This window comes from Argiope bruennichi, chromosome 11 (assembly GCF_947563725.1).
Source record: "Argiope bruennichi chromosome 11, qqArgBrue1.1, whole genome shotgun sequence".
Lineage (NCBI taxonomy): Eukaryota > Metazoa > Arthropoda > Arachnida > Araneae > Araneidae > Argiope > Argiope bruennichi.
This window is the reverse complement of record NC_079161.1, coordinates 84,646,777-84,670,095: the sequence shown is the minus strand read 5'-3', so window position 1 is coordinate 84,670,095 and position 23,319 is coordinate 84,646,777. Positions and strand designations below refer to the sequence as shown.

The 23,319-nt window shown below is 26.4% G+C and overlaps 1 protein-coding gene across 3 annotated transcripts in view; it reads left to right on the top strand.

Annotated features, from left to right (window-relative positions):
* The window catches only part of LOC129956456 (transformation/transcription domain-associated protein-like), a 123,916-nt gene that overhangs the window by 4,649 nt on the left and 95,948 nt on the right, over positions 1-23,319 (top strand). For 2 of the 3 annotated variants that reach the window (XM_056068342.1, XM_056068341.1), the window contains exons 4-18: positions 165-275; positions 1,800-1,904; positions 2,181-2,264; positions 3,825-4,022; positions 6,100-6,266; positions 7,145-7,241; positions 8,722-8,860; positions 9,284-9,362; positions 11,419-11,623; positions 13,257-13,348; positions 15,351-15,618; positions 17,072-17,201; positions 19,869-19,913; positions 21,443-21,587; positions 22,336-22,393. In XM_056068342.1, coding sequence (XP_055924317.1) covers positions 165-275; positions 1,800-1,904; positions 2,181-2,264; positions 3,825-4,022; positions 6,100-6,266; positions 7,145-7,241; positions 8,722-8,860; positions 9,284-9,362; positions 11,419-11,623; positions 13,257-13,348; positions 15,351-15,618; positions 17,072-17,201; positions 19,869-19,913; positions 21,443-21,587; positions 22,336-22,393 — 1,923 coding nt within the window. The remainder of the gene's footprint in view (positions 1-164; positions 276-1,799; positions 1,905-2,180; positions 2,265-3,824; positions 4,023-6,099; positions 6,267-7,144; positions 7,242-8,721; positions 8,861-9,283; positions 9,363-11,418; positions 11,624-13,256; positions 13,349-15,350; positions 15,619-17,071; positions 17,202-19,868; positions 19,914-21,442; positions 21,588-22,335; positions 22,394-23,319) is intronic. The other variant, XM_056068343.1, reaches the window with a different exon arrangement.

Here is a 23,319-nt window from a genome sequence, read left to right as displayed (position 1 = left end):
TTATAATTTTTAAATTTTGAATGTACATATATAATTTTAAATTAATTAAGCTAAAGATATGTAAATGCTTGATGAGAAATAGCAGTATCCATATATATTTAGATAAATAAAAATATACATGTTAACTATAATTTCAAGTTACTTATTCATTTATTGTATTTCAGAATATTGCTTCTAATCCTCAATATCCATCATTTCTGGAACATGCCCTTCGTGTCTTTATTAAAATTTTGCAAGATGGTGAGCCTCATTTCATTGCGGAGCACACTACACATGTGAGTATATTAAAAATTTTTTATTTGCATCTTCTAAGGATTCCCAGATTTACTTGTATATTAGAAAATTTTTATTTGCATCTTGTAAGGATTCCCGGATTTATTTGTATATTAGAACATTTTTATTTGCATCTTGTACGATTGCCGGATTTACTTGTATATTAGAAAATATTTATTTGCATAATGTAAGGATTCCCGGATTTACTTGCGAATAAAAATTTTCTAATATACAAGTAAATCCGGGAATCCTTACAAGATGCGAATAAAAATTTTCTAATATACATCTTGTAAGGATTCCCGGATTTACTTGTATATTAGAAAATTTTTATTCGCATCTTGTAAGGATTCCCGGATTTACTTGTATATTAGGAAATTTTTATTTGCATCTTGTAAGGATTCCCGGGTTTACTTGTTGATTTTTAGATCAGTCACCAAGCTCTATTATACATAATGTAACTGTCTTGATAATGCATCTCATTTTCTTGGTGATAAAATCTGGAGGCTGCTATAAGATACAAATGCCAAAAAAGTGTTTAATTCTACTTTTTGAGAAATGGATACTTTTCTATTCTGTCCATATTTTTTGGCAAATTTTTGTCATTGCAGGTTTGCACCAATTTAGTGTTTAAATTGTATGGTATTGTTATGATAGATAAATATCAAAGGTTATTTTTTATACTAATTTTTTTTTGTGTTAATATTATCTGTTTCCTATTATTTGATTTTTCCATTTATTTGATCCCCCCCCCCCTTGTTTCAAAGAATGATTGTAAATATTGGCTCTTTTTATTTTTTGCATGGGTGAGAGTTTTCAAAATTAAACTTAATATTAAATTAGGTTTGTGCATAATTACAGTATGAAATCATTAGAATGTGCACTACTCATGGTATTATTTGTGAAAAACTATTGACACATCCCCCCTCATTTTGATATCAGCATTTGTTTTTAACTAGTTTTTATCACTGAGAAACAAGACAATAGATCATATGTGAGCAGCATTAGAGAACATCTCTTCCATCATAATTTGAAAGGGCAAGAATTAAAAATTTCATTTGAAGAAAATATTTAAATTTTGTCTGTTATTGAAAGGGTTAGTAATTTTATATTACCAATATTAAAGTTATTCATTTAAGTTTTTAGCTGCTGTTTGTTTCAAAACAAAAAATAATTTCTGAAATTTTATGGGGGGAAAACAATGCTCAATCAAATTATTGTATAACATTTTATTAGGATGAAATGAAATCAGATCTTTATAATTTAATTCGGCATTTTTTATGAGTGTATTAGTTTTAATGAGTAAACAATGTACAATTTTCAAATTTTTTCATTATACATATTTTTAATTTTGATTTAAAAATGGTTTATTGTTGTATTTGTATGTTTAAAATTATTTAAGTGATATTGTTTAGATAACTTTTGTGAAGTAGAAATAAAAATTACACATTACTGTAATAAAATCTTTATTGATTCGTTAAATAAGGGAAACTAAATTCTCTTCATCTAATGCAATTCTTCCATTTCAGCAAATGCGCAAGTTGATTTTAGAAATTATCCATAGAATACCTACCAATGCCACACTGCTGGGTCATGTAAAAAGTATTTTAACATTGATGTTCAAACTTTTAGAAGTAAGTGTCCCTGACCGAGTAATTAAGTTTTAACTTCAAATTATATATTCACATGGATGTTAGTTTTTGTATCATTTGGATAAATATTGCAGCTTAGATTTAGTTCTGTATTTGCTTTAACCTAAATCATTTTATTTATGTTTTTTTTTTTTTTTTGTCTTGTTGATTATCAATTTGCTTTTATAAATATAACTAACTTCTTAATATATATTTAATACTAATACTAATTTTCTTAATATAATATTACTGCTTTTTTAAAAGTTAAATTCTTTCCAGACTGAAAATGAAGACAACATTTTAGTTGTGTTGCGCATCATTATAGAATTTCATAAGACTTTCAGGCCTGCTTACAGCCCTGAAGTAAGTGATTTATTGAACTCTTTTACAGATACATTAATAATTATAGAATTTATGACTGTTTATATTTTGCATGACAATTAAGAAATCATTTAATTAAAAAAATAATGATGAATAATAATGAAATAATTTCATTTATATTAAAGGTAGACAGTGATTCCATCTTGTCCCCATTGATCATGTTACTTACTATTAGTTTTTATAAAGGCTGTTAATCTTTTTTCATTCTTAGGAATAAACTTTTTAGACATTGTGTCAGCATTCATCATGTTATTTAGTGTTAGTTTCCGTAACAGATATTGGAATTTTTCCATTCAAAAATATAAATTTTATTAGATATTTTATTCTTCTGTTTCAATTTCAGTAAAAAGCATCCTTTTGGTGAAGTATCTTTTGATAAAGTGAAATGATGAATTTGACTTAACCCTATAAACTGATGTTTTCCCTTTAAATCTATCAGTATTTGTGTATGTGTATGTAATAATAAATTTGTTAGTGGCAGAATTATTACTTTTTTTTTTTTTTTTTTTTTTTTTTTTACAATTTTTATTAGCAAAGTTTCCTTTTTACTTCCATTTGGAAATGCAACAGAAAAACTTTAAAATTTTTCTTGCTGAGTGGTACAGATGCTATATCAGTACATTTTCATTACCTTGCATACAATTGGTACACATGCTGTTCTTACTAGTAATCGATTAGAATTTCAATCTTCTGATTTTCTTCGGCCAATAAATAGGGTGTTGATAATATTGTATCCTAGTCCTCTTATATCAGAACATGCAGGATATATAGGCTTATTATTAACTACCTGAATTGAAAAACAAAAATTGAATATAATATTTTAATTGATTAATTTCTTTAGTTTAAAATATTACAATACAAAAATTCCTCTTATCTATGGGTTTATTTTTTTATGTAAAATAAAAAATAATTTTCCCTACATATTTTTTGATAACTGTCAAAAGTAATTTTCCTCCTATAAATATAATAAATAATAAGTTACTATTAAGCAAATTAAATGACCTAAAATATTTATTTCATTTTCATTCAATAAGAATGGCAATATTAAAGATAAAGTAATCTGTTATGAACATTAAAGCATAATTTTTAATTGATGAATAAATTACTTTTTTAATGATTTGTCATCAAGCCTTTACTAAAACCTTTCTTATGTTTTATAGTATTTGTGGGTGAACTTCAAAAAAAAAAAGTTCAGTAGTTTGATTTTTTTTTTTTTTTTTTTTTTGTTTGTTTGTTGTTGCTGTTGTGTAAAAGCTATTTATATATGTCACTTTTATATATGTGGGCGATGAAAAATAAAAATAGATAATGCCATTAGAGATCTGAAACAATGAATGTTTTTTCTTCAATAAGTTGAAAAAGAGAACAGGGAATTTTCATTCAGAAAACATACTGGTTAGCCATAGTCTTAATTTTCATGGGATTGATTTAATGTATTTCTATAAACTGCATTTTTGATCCATACTGAAACTTAAAATCTTAAATTTCCTAGATTATGAATTACTTACTGGTAAAAATTTATATTTGGATTTTTTTTTAAAGATATCATTGTTTCTACAATATGTGAAAGACATTTACAAAGAACTTCCTAATCACCTGAATCATATATTCGAACCTCGTCCTATCCAAAAATTAAAGGATGTAAGTTTAGCAACTCTACTTCCCATTTTAGAAGAGACCTTCACTATCACTCCTGTGTATGTTGATAGGAGAGGCTCAGATGTAAATCCTGAACAGCAAGTAAGTATCTTAACATTTATTTTATAAAATCATATTATAAATATTAGTGAGTATCAAATTATTAAATATAATGAGGACATACTGGGCCAGAAATGACAGTTTAGTTTAGCATTGCTTTGTTTATCCTGTTGACAAGATAAATGTTAATAATCCACATCATCCAGAAGAACAGTCAATAGAGCATTTTTCTCAAATCCATTAATTGTCAAACCTATATGAATTACTAATTCCAATGCATTTTGTCATTTTTTTGTCTTACACTGACTAAGATTTTTTCAACTGCATGTCATGATAATGTTGATTTTATTGTCCTCTTTAATAATTTGACTCTTCTTCAATATAACTTTGATTTAAAATGAATTTACAGTTACCAGTTGGTTCACCAGTAGTATAGTTTTTATTATTTCCAATGAAATCTCTTATATATTCTTGATTTGTACTAGAAAAATATTTTTGCATCAGATTATAATATCTTCTTTTTTTTCCCTAAAATTGTACAGATTTTTTTTTTAAAAAAAAAAGTCACTTTATTTAGTTGACAATACCGGAAAAAAAACAACAACATATCATTAGATATTTGACAGAACCTTGGAAACAGTTTGAACTATTGGTGAATTTAAAATTTATTGTTTAAAATTATGTGTGTATATTTAAATTTCCAAAATTCAGGAAAAATTGATAAAATTAAAAAGAAACTTTTTAAAAATTTTAAATGGTAAAGAAATTAATTGTGTACAATAATTTCAAGTTATTGCACAAAAAATAAGTTAAAAACTTATAGAATTAAAAAAAAAAAAAAAAAAAATTTGATGCACATCCCCTTCTCCCCCAAAGTATATCCATGCAAAATTTTGTAGTTTTTGATCAGCCACTGTTTCCAGTATTGCACCAACATACACACATTTTTCCTTATTAGTATAGACAGATTTCAGTCTCTAGAATCTTCCATGCTTTCATTTTTAATTTTTGTAAAATGTCTATTCAAGTGAACAAGAGAAGGTTTAAGTAATGAGGAAATAATTTAAAAGGCAGCTGATCCCTCCTCCTGCAATTTGAACGTACAATGAAAAAAAAAAAAAAATGTAAACAGCAAATCATATTTGTTGTAATTGGGCTAGGGTTTAACATTCTTAGAAATATTAAGATTTTACTAAACGTTTGATATGAAACTTATTTTTCTTATAAAATTTAAAGAGATTTTAAAATGCAAAATTATTATTCTTGGTTATTGTATTTTTTCCCCCATAAGCCCTTCAAGCTATGAAAATGATTTTTTTTCCACTATTCCTCCAAATTGTTCATTCCAATAAGTATTAAATTCTTAAGGGCCTAATTTCGCAATTTGTGCTATTTTATTAATAATCTCGGGTATAAAAATACTTCTGAAGAGTGTGTTACATGTAAAATACAGATTTGGCAGGATTTCTTTTTTTTATATGGGTAAAGGTTTTTTTATGTAACACTTGGTTGTTAGGTTAATTAGTAAACAATTTAGTTTTATTTTTTTAATTTGCAATAATTGGATGCTTTTGATGGTTTTTTTTAGCCTTTATATGCTAAATCAGTAAATTCGACTCAATGTTGCATTCTATTTAAAAAGGTTTTTTTTTTTTTTTTTTGCCATACTTAAAACTTACGAAACTTAAGTTTTTTACTCTTCTCCTACGACAACCACGAGTGAATTAATATTAATTATTATAGATATATTAATTCATTTTAATAGATTTGAATTAATATCAGTATAAAAACTTTCTAAAATAATAAGAAATTGCTAATGGGTTTAAAATCACAATTTAAAATTTTTGCATCTTTGTAACTCTTACATATTTTCATATTGTCATTGTTATATCAAATTGTCATTCATCTAATTTGCAGAAAACATTTTATTGATGTAAAAAATCTTTTCATAGTTTCTCAAATCATTTGATGCAGCTTCAAAATGCTATATACTAGTTTTGCAATTGTTAAATCAACATTTTATATGCTATGCTTTTAAAAGAAAGCAATATTATACATATATATATTTGACTATTCACTTGTTCAAATTTCCATATTTCTTTCTTTTTTTTTTTTTTAGTTCAATTTGATTCCAAAAGCTTCAAAGTCCTTGAAAGCTCTTGCTGAGTTGCCAATAATAGTGGTACTGATGTATCAGTTATATAAGCAAAATGTCCACAGTGATGTTGAAGAATTCATTCCATTGATCATGTCAACTATATCACTTCAACCTACTCTTCAGCAAAGGTTAGTGTTAAAATTATATTTAACTTTAATATAATAACTTTATATTTGATTTAATGACTTTTTTAAAAGACATTATATTTGCTATGTAATTTTCCCTTCAAAACTTAATTTTGTAAAAAAAAAAAAAAAAAAAAAAAAGGAAAATATTTTAGATTATATTTAATGCTGTTCAAAATTTTGTGATATAGAATATGTAAATTATATAATTAAAAAATTCTATTGCATGTTTTATCTCCCTGCTTTGAATGAATGTAAAATATGCTCTATTATTAGTGAAAAAAAAATCCCAATCGTTTTATCTATTTTTAAATCTAATAAATACAATAAATTTTCAACAATTCGGCCTTTCTTACTGTCGGGTATTTTATACCCAGACAAGTGAGAAATGTTATTGGGGTTGGGGAGTCATTACTTTCAGAGATCAGTGACCTTGGCACACTCAACATTAACGATAGGTTATTGCTCAGATTTTGAGATATATAAAATTTATAATATGTAATACAGTAAGTGTAATATTTTACGCAATAAACATGATATTTTGGTATTAAATGTATTTTTTATTGGACCTCTACGAATCTGGCAGTTTTCATTCATTCTCTGATCTCATATCCATTCTGTTATATTACTGAAAGTCTATTTTATATCCATCTATCTATTTGTAGATAATATCTGATAGAGTAAATAACTGTGCAAAATGTAAATATTAATTGGTTTATTGTATTTATTATTATTAAATAAACCTCCCCCCCCCCCATTCGTGTAGCCAGATTGAAATAGTCTATAATCATTTTTTAAGCTCAAAAATTGGTGAGATTTTTTTTTAAAAATATGTCTTGCAATATACTTAGCACTACATAATAATTTCTATTCCTTTATAGGAACAATCCAAATTTCAACAAAGAAGTGTTTGTTGATTTTATGGCTGCTCAAATCAAAACATTATCATTTTTAGCATATATAGTAAGAATTTATCAGGTAAGTAACATTATTATTATTATTAATGTTTTTCAAAGCTAGGAGTCATTGCATTTTTCATGTATTATTTAGCATCACACTAATAGATTTTAAGAAATTTATTTTCATTATAAGCATTATAAATACATAATATATGAGTTGCCTTTGGCAACCAGCTGGTTTACTAGAGGTATTCTTATATTTAATTTTAGTTAAATTGTCTACATATAACTTACATAATTGTCTTATATATGTTCTTTTCATTGTTTTAATAAATGCCTGTCCCATAATATAACACTATTAAATGTGTAATTTATCTCCTAATTTTTGTTTTATTGTATATTTATTCTGCAAACTACACACATTAAATACAATTTTTCTTAACTTTTGACAATGGAAGAAAACCATTTGATTAAATATTTGCTTAAACAATGAGTTTTTAGATAAAGTGCAATCTATTATAGGGTATTAAGTTTAAAAAAATTAAATTGTTTAAATTCGGTTGAAATTTGCACAACTATTAAATTGATATAATTGAAAAGCCAATTTAAAAAATTTTGAAACTTTTAATTTTATTATTATGCAATAACATTTTCTGAAATTATTACAGACTCCTCCCCTGTCAAAATTCAGGTTAATTTTTAATAATTTTAAATTTAAAAAAAATATTTTAAAGTGCATGTTCCAACTCTCCAAAGTTTGTGCCAGATTTGGTAGCTGTAGGTCGAAAGGTCTGACCTGTAGAGTAGCAACATGCACATGCATATTCATTTTCATTTAATTTCTCACATACTTGAACCTCATTTTATGAATGGATTGGATCAGAAACATTTTCAGTTTACAAATTTTCTAGGCTCATGTTTTGAATGACGTCCTATATATGAGTCTTGTGAAAACTTTAAGGAGTTTGCAAAATCTGAATGCTAATCATATACTTTCTGAAATACATATTGGAAAGTTATTTATCACTGTAATAAAATAAAATTAATCCAGTAACTAAAATAAAACATATTATAAAATGTTTTAAAAATTATTAAATTAAAAAAAATATATATTGAAATAAAATTGTTTTTCCCCAAACGACTTTCTTTAAGTTGCTTTAGCTATTATTATTTTAGCATCAAAATTTAATTGCAAATGACATATTAAGGTAATGTTGCTTCATACATATATATAATACAAAATTGTCTAATAATTTTAATGTTAACAACTTGTTTAAACACAAAAAACAAGTTTAGTTTTGTATAGATGATATTTCACATCTAACCATAATATAGGACATTTAATTCTCTTTCAGATAAATGTAAAAAATGTTGTCGTTGTTTTATATATCTGTATGCTTTTTTTTTAATCTGGGGGGGGGGAATACATGCATTACACTACCCAGTTTATCAGTAGATTGCTCAGATTTATTACATCTTAATATTATAATTGTTTGCATTCATTAAATTGCAGCTATCTTAAAGATATTATAATTGAGTGTACTTCTCTTCTGTTTCAGGCTGTTGTCAATGAGCATTCCTCTGAATTGGCCAGAGGAATGATTGGCTTGCTGCGATTGTGTCCTCAGGAAGTTGCACATTTGCGTAAGGAACTCCTGATTGCTGCTAGACATATTTTAGCTACAGAATTGAGAGAAAGTAAGTTTTTTCTACTATTCTTTAAGGTTTTGTGCTTTCAATTTTCTACTGCAATAAACAATAGTGATCACTTAGTCACAGCCAAAGTAATCACAAAAGAATATTCATGGATTATATCGAAATCAATGATTAGCACAGTCAGAATGCTTTAAAAATAATATAATCTCGTGGAAATGCTAAAAGCAAAACAAATAGTACAACATATTTTAAGATTCATTTGCTTTAGTTTGAAAAATCAGCTCAATCTATGTAATTGAAAATAATTTGTACATATTTAATTTTTTTAATTATCAAGCATTCCTTGAATAAGCTTCATAACATTCATGAATAAGTTTTAGCAAACATTTGGAATGATCTTAGTTTTCAGTCTTAAATAGCTAGCTTGATGAGATTTTGTAATTTTTTTTTTCTTTCATATTTCAGAATTTGTTGGCTGTTTAGAAGATTTATTTGATGAAAATATTCTAATTGGTACAGGATGGACTGCTTATGAATCTTTGAGGTAAATAGTTATTATTTTTAATTAGGCTCATATTTTATATCATTCCTTTTAGAATTTATCTCATATTGATGTTCATCGAATTTCAAAATTTTATATTTAACAGTTACAAGTTAACCTAAGTGAATTTCAGTTTGCAACATTTATGAAAAGCAATTAATAGTCATTTTAATCTCATATATTGAGATTTGTGTAACTCGCCATATACAAATAAACAATCATTGAAGCCTGCACATCAGTAGGTTCTTTCATAACTTGATGTTCAACACTGGTATACACATCTTTTTTATAAAATCTTTTTAATTTAACAAGAATTAATATGGTAGCAAAAACATTAAATCCAAATGCCACAAAAAAGCAATTCTTGAATTGTCGGGCAGCTGAATATTGATATTCTTTTCATTTCTAAGATCATCCTTTATCATAGTTTAAAATTGAATTAATTTGAAAATTATTCACACAGTTTAAAAGTTTATTTTACAGATAGAAAATTTCTTTTATTTCAAACTTTATTTTGGCTGTGTGCATTTATGTAACCTCATTTTATCTTCAGTATGTATGTTAGATTGTATGTTAAAAATGCTATAGAAAAAGACAGCAGTTAGTTTTTTGGAGGATAATCTTCAAAGCATGGAAACAAAATTTTGAAATAAAATAACATGTTTGGCTTCAGTGGCATTTTCAAGTTTGCCAAATGCAAAACAAATACTCTTAGCCGTAGAATTCTTTTAAATAAAAAATCTAATATGAAAACATTCTTTATATTTTTTTTATTTTTTACCATTTCTGTGTAATAATTCCTTTTTTTTTTCTATTACTGTATGCATATATTTAAAATAAAAATGCAAAATAAATAACTAGCCCTTCAGATCCAAATACCGTTTTGATTTCACCAGTTCTTTATTTATATATCTTCTTCTGTACCCATGGCATTACCTGTATCTCTTTGTCTATTTTTAAGAAAAGGCAAAGGTGTTCATGCAAGTGGTACAATTTATAGTTTTACAAAAGAAAAAAAAAAGAAGTTTAAACTATTTTGAAAATATTAAAATGTATAATAATTCAGTTGTTGTCACGATAAGGCTTTAAAAAAAATTATTTTTATTTTAAGAGGATGTAAAAATGTTTGTGTGGTGAGTTATTCAGAAATTATGTTTGAAAAATACAAAAATCCCAAAATCTTGAAATTCATATTTATTTATTTACTCTTAGAGAGCCATAAGAATTTTTAATAGTTTATTTAATTTTTCTAGGTGCTAAGTAACATTTTTAAAATTTTGTTTGATTTTGCCAAGGGTTGTGGAATTTTAGAGGTTCAAACAAGCAAACAGACACTCGGCTTTTTATACATAAATTATGTACCTAGGGAGCATCAGCTTTCATCAGTGATCATTGACCCTCTACCACCCTTCAATTTTCAAGAGAGATCACAAAACGGAATCTTGACAGAATTACCAGTCTTTTGCCATTTTATTCACTAATTAATTTTGGCTCTTTATGAGTATAGATAACCTCTAAGAGTGTTATTTGTGGTGTTGTAATTTAAATGAGTACTTTCATTTGCTGTCTAAAATATTGTTCATTATAGCTGATTAATGAAATTAATATAAAGAGTTAACTTCATTAATTATAGTATATTCTTTTATTATATATGATTAATTATTTTATTATTATGTTATATATGTTTAATTATTAATATGTTTTGTTAATATGTATCAATTATCCAAAATATATTTTGTGGTAATTCTTTTAGATAAATTTTATTGTTAAATTTCATTAAGCTGTCATTACATGTTTTAATTGAAAATATATACCAAGTTAAATAATGAAGAAATCTGACTATTTGATTGTACTATATAGATAATTTTTCAGTATGATAAACTATTTCATACTATGAATTAAATTTTTAAAGTTTATCTATTTTTTAAAGTATTTCATGTACAATAGTTTTGTATTGCTCATTGTGTTTTAGTCTTGTATTACTTTTTCATAATGTTTCTTTTTACTGAATATTTCTCATTTTTAGTGACCATTAATTTGCAATCTTCATTTCTTTTAGACCCTTAGCTTATAGTACTCTGGCTGATTTAGTTCACCACGTAAGACAACATCTTCCTTTAAGAATACTCGCAAAAGCTGTGAATGTTTTTAGCAAAAATGTACATGATGAGTCATTAGTGACAACCATACAAACAATGTCGTGCAAGTTATTGCTAAATCTTGTTGAATGCATCAGACAGCGATCTGATCGTGAAAATGGAAATGTAAGTATTTCGCAACTATAGATGCTCCCCCCTCCCCTCCCAATTAGTATATATGCAGTTTCTTTTATCTGACTTAGGTTTAAAATCACTAGGTCTGTTCCAAAACTGTGTTGTAGAATCTTGTTAACAAGATGTTAATTTTTTAATCAACCTCTTTTATTGAAGGACTAGATTTTACACTTAATACTATTTCTTTATCTTTCCAAATGTTTGCACAAGATTTAAAAAAAAAAAAAAAAAAAAAAAAATGTTTGTATTTGTCCATTTTGGATGTTTAGAAGAAGCCTCCTTGGATTTTGACATAAATGATTTTTTGAAATTCAGTTAAATCAAAATATATTTATGCTACTATAAGAAATTTATAATGTATATCCTTATTTCTATTCTGTATGAAAAATGGGGGGGGGGGACAACACCATGTTTCAAATTTATTACAAAGACATAAAATTATTTGTTAAGTGAATTGCGGTTCTTTAAAAATTTAATATGGGTGTGATGGACTTTTAAATAATCCATCAATTTACTTTGATTGCTTAATAATTTCTTCCTTGATTAAAGCAGATGACTGTTTAAATGTGTTCATTGAAGCTATGAAGCCTGTGAAGAAAACAGACTTTAAAAATTTTATTATGAAGTAAAGATATTACATGAATAAAATGATGTATAGCTGTTCAGAATTATCTTTTCTACCTGTATTTGGTTACATTGAATGTATTATAGGAATTCTATGCAAGAATTCCAGTTGTAGTTTCCCCCCCCCCTCTAAAAGAGGATAATTTCTTTAGGCTCAAATGAAGTTTATATGTAAATAAGTTGCAGTCAACTACGAACTTTTTTATACAATATATGTTTAATTTCTTTTCTCGGAATTTTTCTAACAACCTTACTAAAGCTTTTTATGGAAAAATCGGTAATTATAAGTATGGATTTAAAAAAATAATAGAATTGGCCACTGTGCTCATTGAAAAACTAGGGTCCTATTATCTTTAAAAACATCTTGAATCTTATTTTGCTGTATTTAAGGCCCCAAAAAAGTGTTTGATTTTTCTTTTCTAAGTTCTTTGAGAAATACACAAATTGTAATATATCATTTTTTTTTTTTTGAAAGAGTAGAGAAAAAAAATTCATTTGTAATGGGATTTTGTTTTGAGAGTATGAATGCATTTGTGAAGAAACCATCCAACTATAGTTTCAATAAAATTACAGTAGCTATCCAATGACTAACAATGAGAGCACTTGCATGGTGATGTCAAAAATCTCTTTTGAACTGTAAGTATTGACATTAAATGCAAGGTGAGCATAATAGGTGTCCTTAGTGACATTACTTAAATGTCTAGAAATAGTAAGCAAGAACGTAGTTTTGTATGTAAGGTAAATGAAAGTCCTTGAATTCCCCCCCCCACCCCTCTCTTAAGAATGGAAGTTTTGGAGAAAGTAATTGAGAAATTTATATTATTTTTGTTATATTAATAATTACTGTGAGTAGTTATAATTTGGATGGGGATTGTAGTTTTTAAATAGTTTATACTTTTAGCTGATCGCCTGCCTTATATTTTTCTAAATTGGTAACTTACCTAGTTAAAATTTGGAACATAATGATCTGAAATTAAATGTTTTGAATTTCTTTTTCTAGGGCCGTGAATTGTTGATGAGGCTACTAGAAATTTTGGTTCTAAAATTGAAGACAATCGCCAAGCTGCACCTTCCAGCTTTAATTCAAAAAACGTAAGAAAAAAAAATTGAGATATATGTTGTATTTAATTTACAAAATTTTACTTATGAATAACTAACAAGTGACAAGTTTTCTAGTGATAAAATTTAGAAAGCTTTGATTTTTAATTAAAGATAGATTGAAAGAACGATTAACAGAAAAATTAATGGTTGAAGTCACTATACAGATTTTTTTTCTTCTGGCAACTGAGTTATTTTTTCTTACTCGTTTTGAGTTTGATTGATTAACATATATATGTAAGGGGAAGTATATAATTTCGACTTTCTGATCAAAGAAAAGTTAAATGTACTTACATTTTTCAATGTGAAAAAATCCTTTGGACTGTTTTAATTTTAGAGAAAGTGCATTGTTTCTTTCTTTAATTTTTTTTATTCTATAAAATTTCTGAATTATTTACAAATTTTGATTTCTAATGTGTGTGATTTACTTGCAACTTGTACTGTCAAAATATTATAAACTAATTGTAGTGATTTCATTTTGAGTAGTGATATTTTAATTTAAGCATCTTAATCTAATTAATAAAAATACAAGTACTTACCAAACCAATTAATTTTTCAATTAAGTTATTTGTAATCAAACTGTACTCAGATAGTATTTTGTTTGCGACAGACTTCTGCTTTGTTATAATTGCACTGTTTAGATGTTACAAAAAATAAGGCAGGAATTGATATAATTTTTTTATTTAAAAATTCTTACCGGAGTAAAGATGTATGAAATCGTGAAAACTCAAAACTGTATATAAATTTCCATGTATAAATAGAATCCATTTGTATTTTTATATAATGTGATTCTTACTACAATCATATTGTTGCAAAAAAAAACTCAACCAGTAAGCATTCATTGATAAATGCAATAAGTTCAAGAACAATACCCTATTCCATTTTTAAAAAAATGCAAGTAGCAAAATACAGTGAAAGCATATACAAAAACAATATTTACCAAAAATCAACCCAAAAGTAGTGAATTATTCTAAGGCCTTAAAGAGTTGCAACAGTTTTCTCTGGAGACTGATTACTGATTTGGAACAATATAAAACTTTGTTACAACATGTGAATTGACCTCATTCTGCCATTTAATACCAAAACCAAGAATGTGATATAAAAAGCATGTTAGTCCTATTTAAAATTGATGGTGCAAGTGTTACATAAAAAAATATAGCACAAAAATGTAACAAACTTTTATAATTTGGAGTATGATATTTTGAAAATGATTTTTAAAAAAAATCCAAACAGCATAATAGTACAAATATACTTGTATGCAGCAAATTGAAATGATACAGTTTACCATTCTTATCTATTGTTCTTCTAAGATTCTTTAACTCCCTTAGTTGCAAGTTTAATTGATATGTATTATGGTACATTATAATTTTTTTTCAAGCAGTCACTTAAAAATTATGGCAGTCCTTAAAATTTCAGTGACAATTCTACGAAATAAAACAAACTCTGTGGATACTGAAATGCCCCAAACGCCCATTCATCAAAACTACAGCAGTCACCAAATTGCTTGGATATCGCTCGAAATGTCCTCTCCCTTTTGTTAAGTAAGATTGACTGAGTACTCATGGTGTATGTTTGTTAGAGACATTTCGCCAGATGGGGTTCAGGGATGGGGTAGGTTTTCTGAGAACTCTTAAAGAATGTCTAAATATATATATGCTTGATAATCATCAGCTAAGACTGTTTATTCTTTTGTATAATAATCTAAAGAACACAGATTATCATTGCAGTGATTGAGGTGCTTGGAAATTTTTCTTGTTTTTAAAGGAGAATTCCAAGTTTTACAGTCTAAAATGATCTTTGGAATGAGGTTTAAATCTTACCTGTGTGATTAAAGTATTGTTAATATTTCTAAAAGAAATTTAATTCATCATTACATATAATTATGCATTTCAGTTTTGAAGTATTAGTTTACAAATTCTCCTTGAACAATTATTATATAAAGTGGAAGAAATGGCATGATAATCATATTTTTATTAATAAAATTTTGTTTTCTTAGACGTCAGCAACAACAACAGATAGCTTCAGGAACAGGGCTACAGATGGGTCTAGCTGGTTTAAGTGCAGCTCAGGTGATACCAAACGTGCAGAATGCAGGTGGTCAAAGTGTTCCAAATCTGCAAGGCATAGCAAATGCGCAAGGCCTGCGCTCTCAAATGTCAAATACAAATCCAGGCTATACTGAAATTAAGATGGAACCAAAAGATGATTTTAGAACTTACTTTCTGTCTGGATTTGGTGGGTTACCAGATGCACGAGATGAAAGGGTAAAAATTATTTTAATTTATATTTTATTATCATTACTTAAAAAAATTTTAGACCATTTCAATGTGCATTTTGAGAAAGATTTATTAATCTACATGTGGGACTTCTTTGAGGTAGTCCTTCATTGGCTTAAAGTGATGAAATTCATAAGCATGATAGCTTAGCTTTTTTTTTTGCTATAAGCAGAATGAAGTATTTTTCTAATTAAAAAAATTAATGTGTCAAAAACCTTTTGCTAAATGTTACTGCTTTAGCTGAAGGAAGGGCTGTATAAATATTTAAATATTGTAATTTTTTCTGTACAGAATATTTTTGACTTAAACGAATACAAAACATTTGCCATTCAAAATATTTTCCAAACTGATGTCCGTACACATATTCCTTATTTGTAATAAAGATGAATGTATGTGTGTTTGTTTTGGCACTCTGTAGGCTAGATTATGATCTAGAACTACTAAATTTGGAACATATATAATTTGGTGGGTAGAAATGTGCTCTTCAAAGTGATTTTTTAAAAATTAATTGAAATTATAATTAATTAAAACTTAGGTGAAATTTTAATACTTTCTCATGATAACTTCCAAAAATATTACTGTAAAAAAATGATTTTTAATCCTTTTAAAATTTAAACTTTTTTCAATAATACCAGGTTTTTTTTAAGCCTTATAAATTTTTTTCTATGTGTAATAAATTCAAAGAAAATATTTTTAAGCTTATTTTCCAGCAAGATTATTAAGATGCAGAATTCTGAAAGAATATTAGATGAGACTTGAACAATATTACAAAAGCATAAGAATTCTGGAAGAATATAAAAGTTATTGATAAAAATAGTTATTAAAATTATTGATATTTTTTGTTTTTGTTTTACAATCCAAATTTTTATCGATATTAACACCCACATACACAAAACAAATGTGCAAAATATTGAAATTAAACTTCTGTCCTTTTAACGCAAATCATTATTGACTAAGCAGATTTCTGGGAAACAAGTGATATGTTTACTTAAAAGTTTTTAGGAGATTCAGTGAAATTTTTTTATTTATATTTAAAATAGTATTAACATGGAGAAAAATGCCACATGTTTCAAAGTTTTAGGTTAGAATAGTAGAATATATCAATTTTTTAAAAAAAATTTAGAGAAGTTGACTGAAAATAATGGAATTGCATACTAAAATGAGCTGAGTGGTATAAAGCTTCTCATATGAATTATATCTCTATTAAAATTTGAAACCTAAAAATTTGGAGAAGAGGACCATTAATATCAAACTACTTAAAATATTTGATTGAAAACTTAGTGACCATTTACCCCAGTTAATCAGTTGGTTGCAAAAAGTCGCATATTTTTCATCATATTTTGATTTTATATATAGATAGATAACTGTATATCTAAGACTGCATAAAAATTTCAAATATATTGCTGGAAATTGAATTTTTTTATTTTGCATATTTTCACAGCCAAAGTTTGGTTTCCCCGCTTCTCAGTCTGCTAATTACACTGTCACTGATTGTCGAAGTCTTGTAAAAACAATTATTTGTGGAGCTAAACAAGTTGCATGGGCAATGCAAGTTTGCAAGGTGCAAAATGGTATGTTTATTTACTTATTTCACTGTATTAGCAGTTGTTTTACTTCCTTTTATTTCAGAAAGTTATGTATCGTAATGCTATACTGTATGCATAAGTGTTACTATGTTTATGCTTTTTAGTGTTAGGATAGCAAGTTTGTTATGTTAAAAGGATCTTTATATAAAAATAAATTAAAATTATATTTTTCTCAATAAATTAAATTAAAATTATACATTTTTCTTTCTTTTTTTTATTTTAATTTAAAAAAAAAGCTCTTATATTAAACTATGCATTATAGATATTTTTCTTCGTGTTCATCAATTTTCAAACCATTTTTTTAATAATTGGCTTGGTGTAATTTGTATTTTTCATTGTTAACCTGATTATAATAATTATTTTTTTTATGTTGTAAGTATGATTACAACTTTGATAGAGTAAAATTTCTTCAAATATTTTCTTTTATTATTTGCAAGTGAAATATTTTAACTGAAAAGCTGGGTTATTCCAAAAGAAAGAGCAGATATAAAATTTTTATCTGTACTAATAATAAAGATGAATGTATGTATTATCATTTACAGATGCCTCATAATTTGATCCAATCATGGAAATGAATTTATATCTAAATGATTTAAGTAAAATACAATCAATATCCTGGACGAACCAGCTGGTTGTCAATGGTGATTAGTCTATACTTATAATAAAGCTCAATGTGTGTGTGTGTGTGTGTGTGTGTTGGCGCTCTACAGGCCAGGTCATTTGACATACAGCTATCAAATTTGGTACATGTATACCTTAGAGGTCGGGAATGTGCACCTGGGGTCCCTTTTTTTGAAATTTTAATTAGAATTTTAATTATTAATTAAAAACTAACTTTCCCGCCAAAAGAATCTTCCATTTTTCCCCACCGCCAACTTTTCCACCAAAAAAATCTTCCATTATCCCCAGCGCCAAACGAGAAAGGCTTCCGTTGTTTTTTTCTCCCAACAGTAATGAGGCTAGGGTTAAAATTTTTCGGCGGATTATTTCAATCGGTTCTTCTTATTTTCTTAATGTTTGATGCATTTAAAATTAAACATTGTTAATGAATCAATCATTCAGATTCATTCTGAAGTACTTTTGAATTAAAATAAAACAGAATAAAGGAAATTAGAAATTTCTAATCCGCATAGCGTTACCCCAACTGGCGTAGAAAAAATCACGTATTTGCGTTACGTAACCGGCGAAGAAAATTCACGCATGCGCATTCTGTTCTGATTGTTGCCATGACAACATGTATATGCTTATAGTTTTAAGTACAACGTTTTTTAAGTAGTTTTTTTAAAACCTGTTTTCAACCGTTTATTTTAAACGATTCGTTTTATTTTCTTAGTGTTTGATGCATTTAAATTTAAACATTGTTAATGAATCGATCTGCTCATAATGAATCTAAGAAAATTTTGTTGACCAACTCTTGAGATATTACATAAATTTAAAAAAATATTCTTTAGTGCCCATAAAGTTTAAACACTGAGTGACTCTATTTTCAGTAATCAGATTATAAAAAAATGCTTTGTTTCAGTAAAAAATATTATTATATTAATTGAAGATAAATTCTTTCCACTTTAATTTAAAGCATAAATTCTACGGGTGCTAACAGAAAATGAGAGAGATACATATTACTTTATGACTGAAGGCCTTTATAATATTATGAATGAATTATATGATAATCAAAATTTGAAGTTTTAAAATATTTTGATGAAGAAGCTATTAAAGTAGAAATTGCATAAAATATTTAATTATTAAAATTTTAACGAACATTAAGATTGGCGAACCGGCTGGTCGCCAAAGGCGGCTAGTTTCTAATAAGAATAGATAGAGCACAGGGGGATTCAAAGTTTTGTGCATTACATTCAGATAATCCTGGCAATGGTATTGATTTTTGATTGGAAAAAATGGGCATGTCTAAAGGAAAGTTGTTTTGTGTATTGCATGAGACAAAGAGTGAATACATACAATGTAAGGTATTTTTCATTGTAATTTTAACAAAGGACCACCTCATTATAAATAGATTTATAGTTGGCATTAAAAAAATTATAGAAGGTGGTTGCATATATAAAAGGAAAGCATTGGTTATTACTAGTTAGAAGACATAACACTGCAAATCTACAAGCATAGAAAGCTAATAACTTAATATATCACAACCATTTTTGTGTTTGCTTTAAATTTATGTCTGCTCTTCATTTTCTCTCTAATTTTCATATGTAATTTTCTGCTAATTTATTGCTGTAGAATGCTGTTTACTATTATCATGCTAACTTTTATTATCTTCCATACATTCATTCTCTTGAATCCCATTAACACCCATTACATATCCTTGATTGAATGTTGTTTTTCTCTATACCCTTCCTTTCCAACGTTTCCAGATCCACAATGCAATTCTTAATTTAATAAGTCTTTTAAATAAATTTTAAAAAAGTCATATGCCATATTTTTTAGTTAAGAACAGTGATTTTTTTTAAATGATTTTAATATATAATTTGCATTTGTGATGGGATTTTTTTTTTATATATATATTTATTTCATCGTGTGCGTTTTGAGAAAATAATTATTTCTTTCCTTCCTCCCTCTCCTCCTTCCCTTAAATTACATTTAATGGATATATATATATGGTAAATATTAAAAAGCAATACTAATCTCTAACTTTTGTAGAAAAAATTGAACCTGTCATAAAATTGGAACCAGGAGAAACTCCTAGTAAGTTTAATTTATTTGCTCTGGTGAATAAAATTAGGATATCTGTCAGAATTTTGCTTTACTTTTGAAGATTAAAGTATGATTAATTCAAGATTTAACAAGGTATAGATTTTATCCTATTTATTGTTAATATGTTAATTGCCTTATTCAAACCTTTGTTATATTATGACTATTACAGAATGGTTGCAATATGGTAACAGAAATCTTATTTGTTTCAAGATTTGAATTTGGTAGTCAGTTCTGAGTATAAGGGTAGTGACTATTCTACTAAAACCTTTTCTTTTTTTCTTTTTCTTTCTTTTTTGTTTTATTTTAGTATGTTATTTTATTTACAAGAGGGATCGGGTTATTGAATAATTTCACTAATCCATATGGTATATTCAAATGACAAAGTATTAAAAAAGTGTAAAAAGCATTATTAAGACAGAAAAGTAATTTTATGGTTTTCAGCTTACTGATGTCTGGCATTCCTTAAAATTGACATATTGGAAATATTTTCTGTAAAAAATTCTATATCTATTCAATTCTTCTAAAAATTATTACCAAAATACTAAACATGAATTTTCATTTTTATTCATCAAAACAATAATTAATATATATCGAACTTTATATCGCTTTAATATGTTACAAGCTTTGGATTTAATGATTATAATTATATAGTTGCAATTCAAAATTTTCCAATTTTGAGGTGCTTTTAATAATTTTAATTCTAGTGTTTTGAATAATTATTTATACTATTTTAAGGGAAAATTCTCTTTATAGAGATGTCTTAGAAATTTGGAATACCATGCCAAGAGAGGATGTTTTATTTTTATATTTATTACTGCATGTACTGAGAAATTTAGGTGTTAGCATTTCAATTTTATTTTAAGTTAAAGTTTTTACTTTTTGAGTTGCATGGTTCTTGGTTTGTTTCACATTGTCTTAAATTTTGCAAAATATATTATAATTACAAGTTTTTTTTGTTGCCACAAGATTTTCAACAAAAATTGAAATGAATTTAAAAAAGTATTAAAATTAATACAAAGGTTGTTGAAAAGGAGATATTACAATAATATTTATTTTGTTATAAAACAGAGTAAACAGAAAGAGATGTTTGAGTATGTTAAGTATGCCAGTTTTTTAGAGCAATAATGACTGTTATGAGGAAAAATTTTTCTTTTATGAACATAAACTAGCCACTTTTTATCAGTTGATATATAATTAGATAGCATTTTTCAAATGTTGACTAATTATCATTTCACGAATTTTAAGATCTCTATTGCAAATTAATACTCTAATCAATATAAGAAGTATATCGCAGATATATTTTTTTTTCCTCTTAACTTTTTTGTTTAAATAGCTACATCTCAAAATGTGTGCTTTGGAATTTATTCCTTATACTCTGATAAATTCTATTATTACTATCAATTGCTTATTTTATGTTAAAAGTTTATTTTATATCTGTTATTGCATAAATGATTTGAATAATTTTTAAACACTATTCATGTATTTAACATTTAGTTTAAACATTGAAATATCTTTTATAGAACCTCCATCATCCCCAGCAAGTAAACAATTTCAACCTAAAGAAACGTTGGTCTTTATTAGATTATTAAAGTATTCTCTGCAGGCTTTAGATATTTATACACTTACACCTCAAATGCCAGGCCAAGTTCCTAATAGGCAACTTTCGTAAGTACCATCATAATTTTATAAAGAAGTGAATATTTACAAGAGTTTAATTATAACTATACTCAAACTCTTCCGCATTATTATATATTGCAGAATAATATGTATACTGATGGAGGATAATTTAAATTTACAAATCAATTTATAAATTAAAGTTTTAAATTTATAATCATAGATTCAAACAGAACTTTTATTTTTTTTAAGTAGTAATCAAAGCATATGAGAATGAATGACATACTTATTATTTTCTATGCCTCGACATACTATTATGGCTAATGTAGTAATTTTACATTAATAACATTCATCAAGATTGTTGTAAAAACTCCAAATCTGCTAAAAATGTGTACATATTTTACTTTGTACCTTTTGGAAGTTTTTAAGTGTTTGTACTTCTGTATTCCAATTTGCTAATTATAAGTTAAATTTGAGTTTGAATAATCTTTTAATACATAAAAAAAAAAAAAGCTCTTATATTCCAGAAAAGTGTTTGATGCAAATTCTGAGATCATTTCCTTAATATTTTGTGAAACCTCGCTATTTTAATGGCTCATGCATTGAGCATTTCATCTATTGCTTTTTTTCCCTCGGAAATATTTAGCTCAGCAATATTTATTCATATTTTTCTTGTTGTTTAATGCATTGTGCTGTCACAGTTATTTTAATAATTGTAAGCTTTTTAAAAAAAGAAAAATTGCAATGTAGATTTATTTAATACTTTATAAGATTTTTAATTTGCTTTTTATTCATATAGAATGGGAGCTATAAGATCTAAAGATGAAAAGGAAACTATTGAATTTCTTGGTGGCACAGTAAGTTTTTTCCTATTTTCTTTCCTCATTTCTTATTTGAGATTTAAAATTGATATAGATTTTATCTGTAAATTATAGTTTAGTTGCTGTGGTATTTTACTTTAATTTATAGTGATTTAAAAAGATCCACCTAAAGTTTTTACAACTGAGTGCGATAATTTAATTTTTAGTGTATTTAGGATTAAATTTATGCTGTACAAGGCTCACCAGGTGGGCACTTCAGAGATAGAGATGTAAAGCTTCCAGAGCAGTGATTGGCTCTTACCACCCTATTGAGTACAGAAATAGTGTTAGGTTGGCTAGCTTTTACAGGAAGGGTTGTACTGTGGCAGTAATGACCTTAGAACTGAACTTCTTGCCAATTCTGTCGCAGCATTCTGGTCGTTCAGATTTTTCTGTGTACCTTAGACAGGGTCAGAATAGGTTACCTTTATTTTTAATCTACAGATTTTTTTTTTCAATGCATGTTTAGTGGGTTGATATAAATGAGTATAAGAAACTTTGGAAGAATAATTAGAGCATTCATTCATATTAATAAATGAATATTATTTTCATATTAATAAAAAATATTAATGTGAAACATTTTTTATTAAAAGGAAAGAAAAAAAAACGGGAATTATGGAATCAAACTTTACTATTAAAGAAATTTCCTTCTAAAAGTCGGAAATGTCATACATTTGATTTTATAAACAAATTATTAAATTAATTGGAAAAAACAAAATTCTTAATTATGCAAATAACTGCACAATGTAAGAATAGTGACTTTTTTTTTTTTAAATTTGAAAGAGCAGAAGCTTTATTATATTTTAAAATGCTTTTTATAAATTGAAAGGCTTAAAGTTTTGTTTGAATTTTTTTATCAATGACTTTTCATGTAGATTTATTATATGTTTAGACTGGAGTTTTTATATATTATACAAGCATGT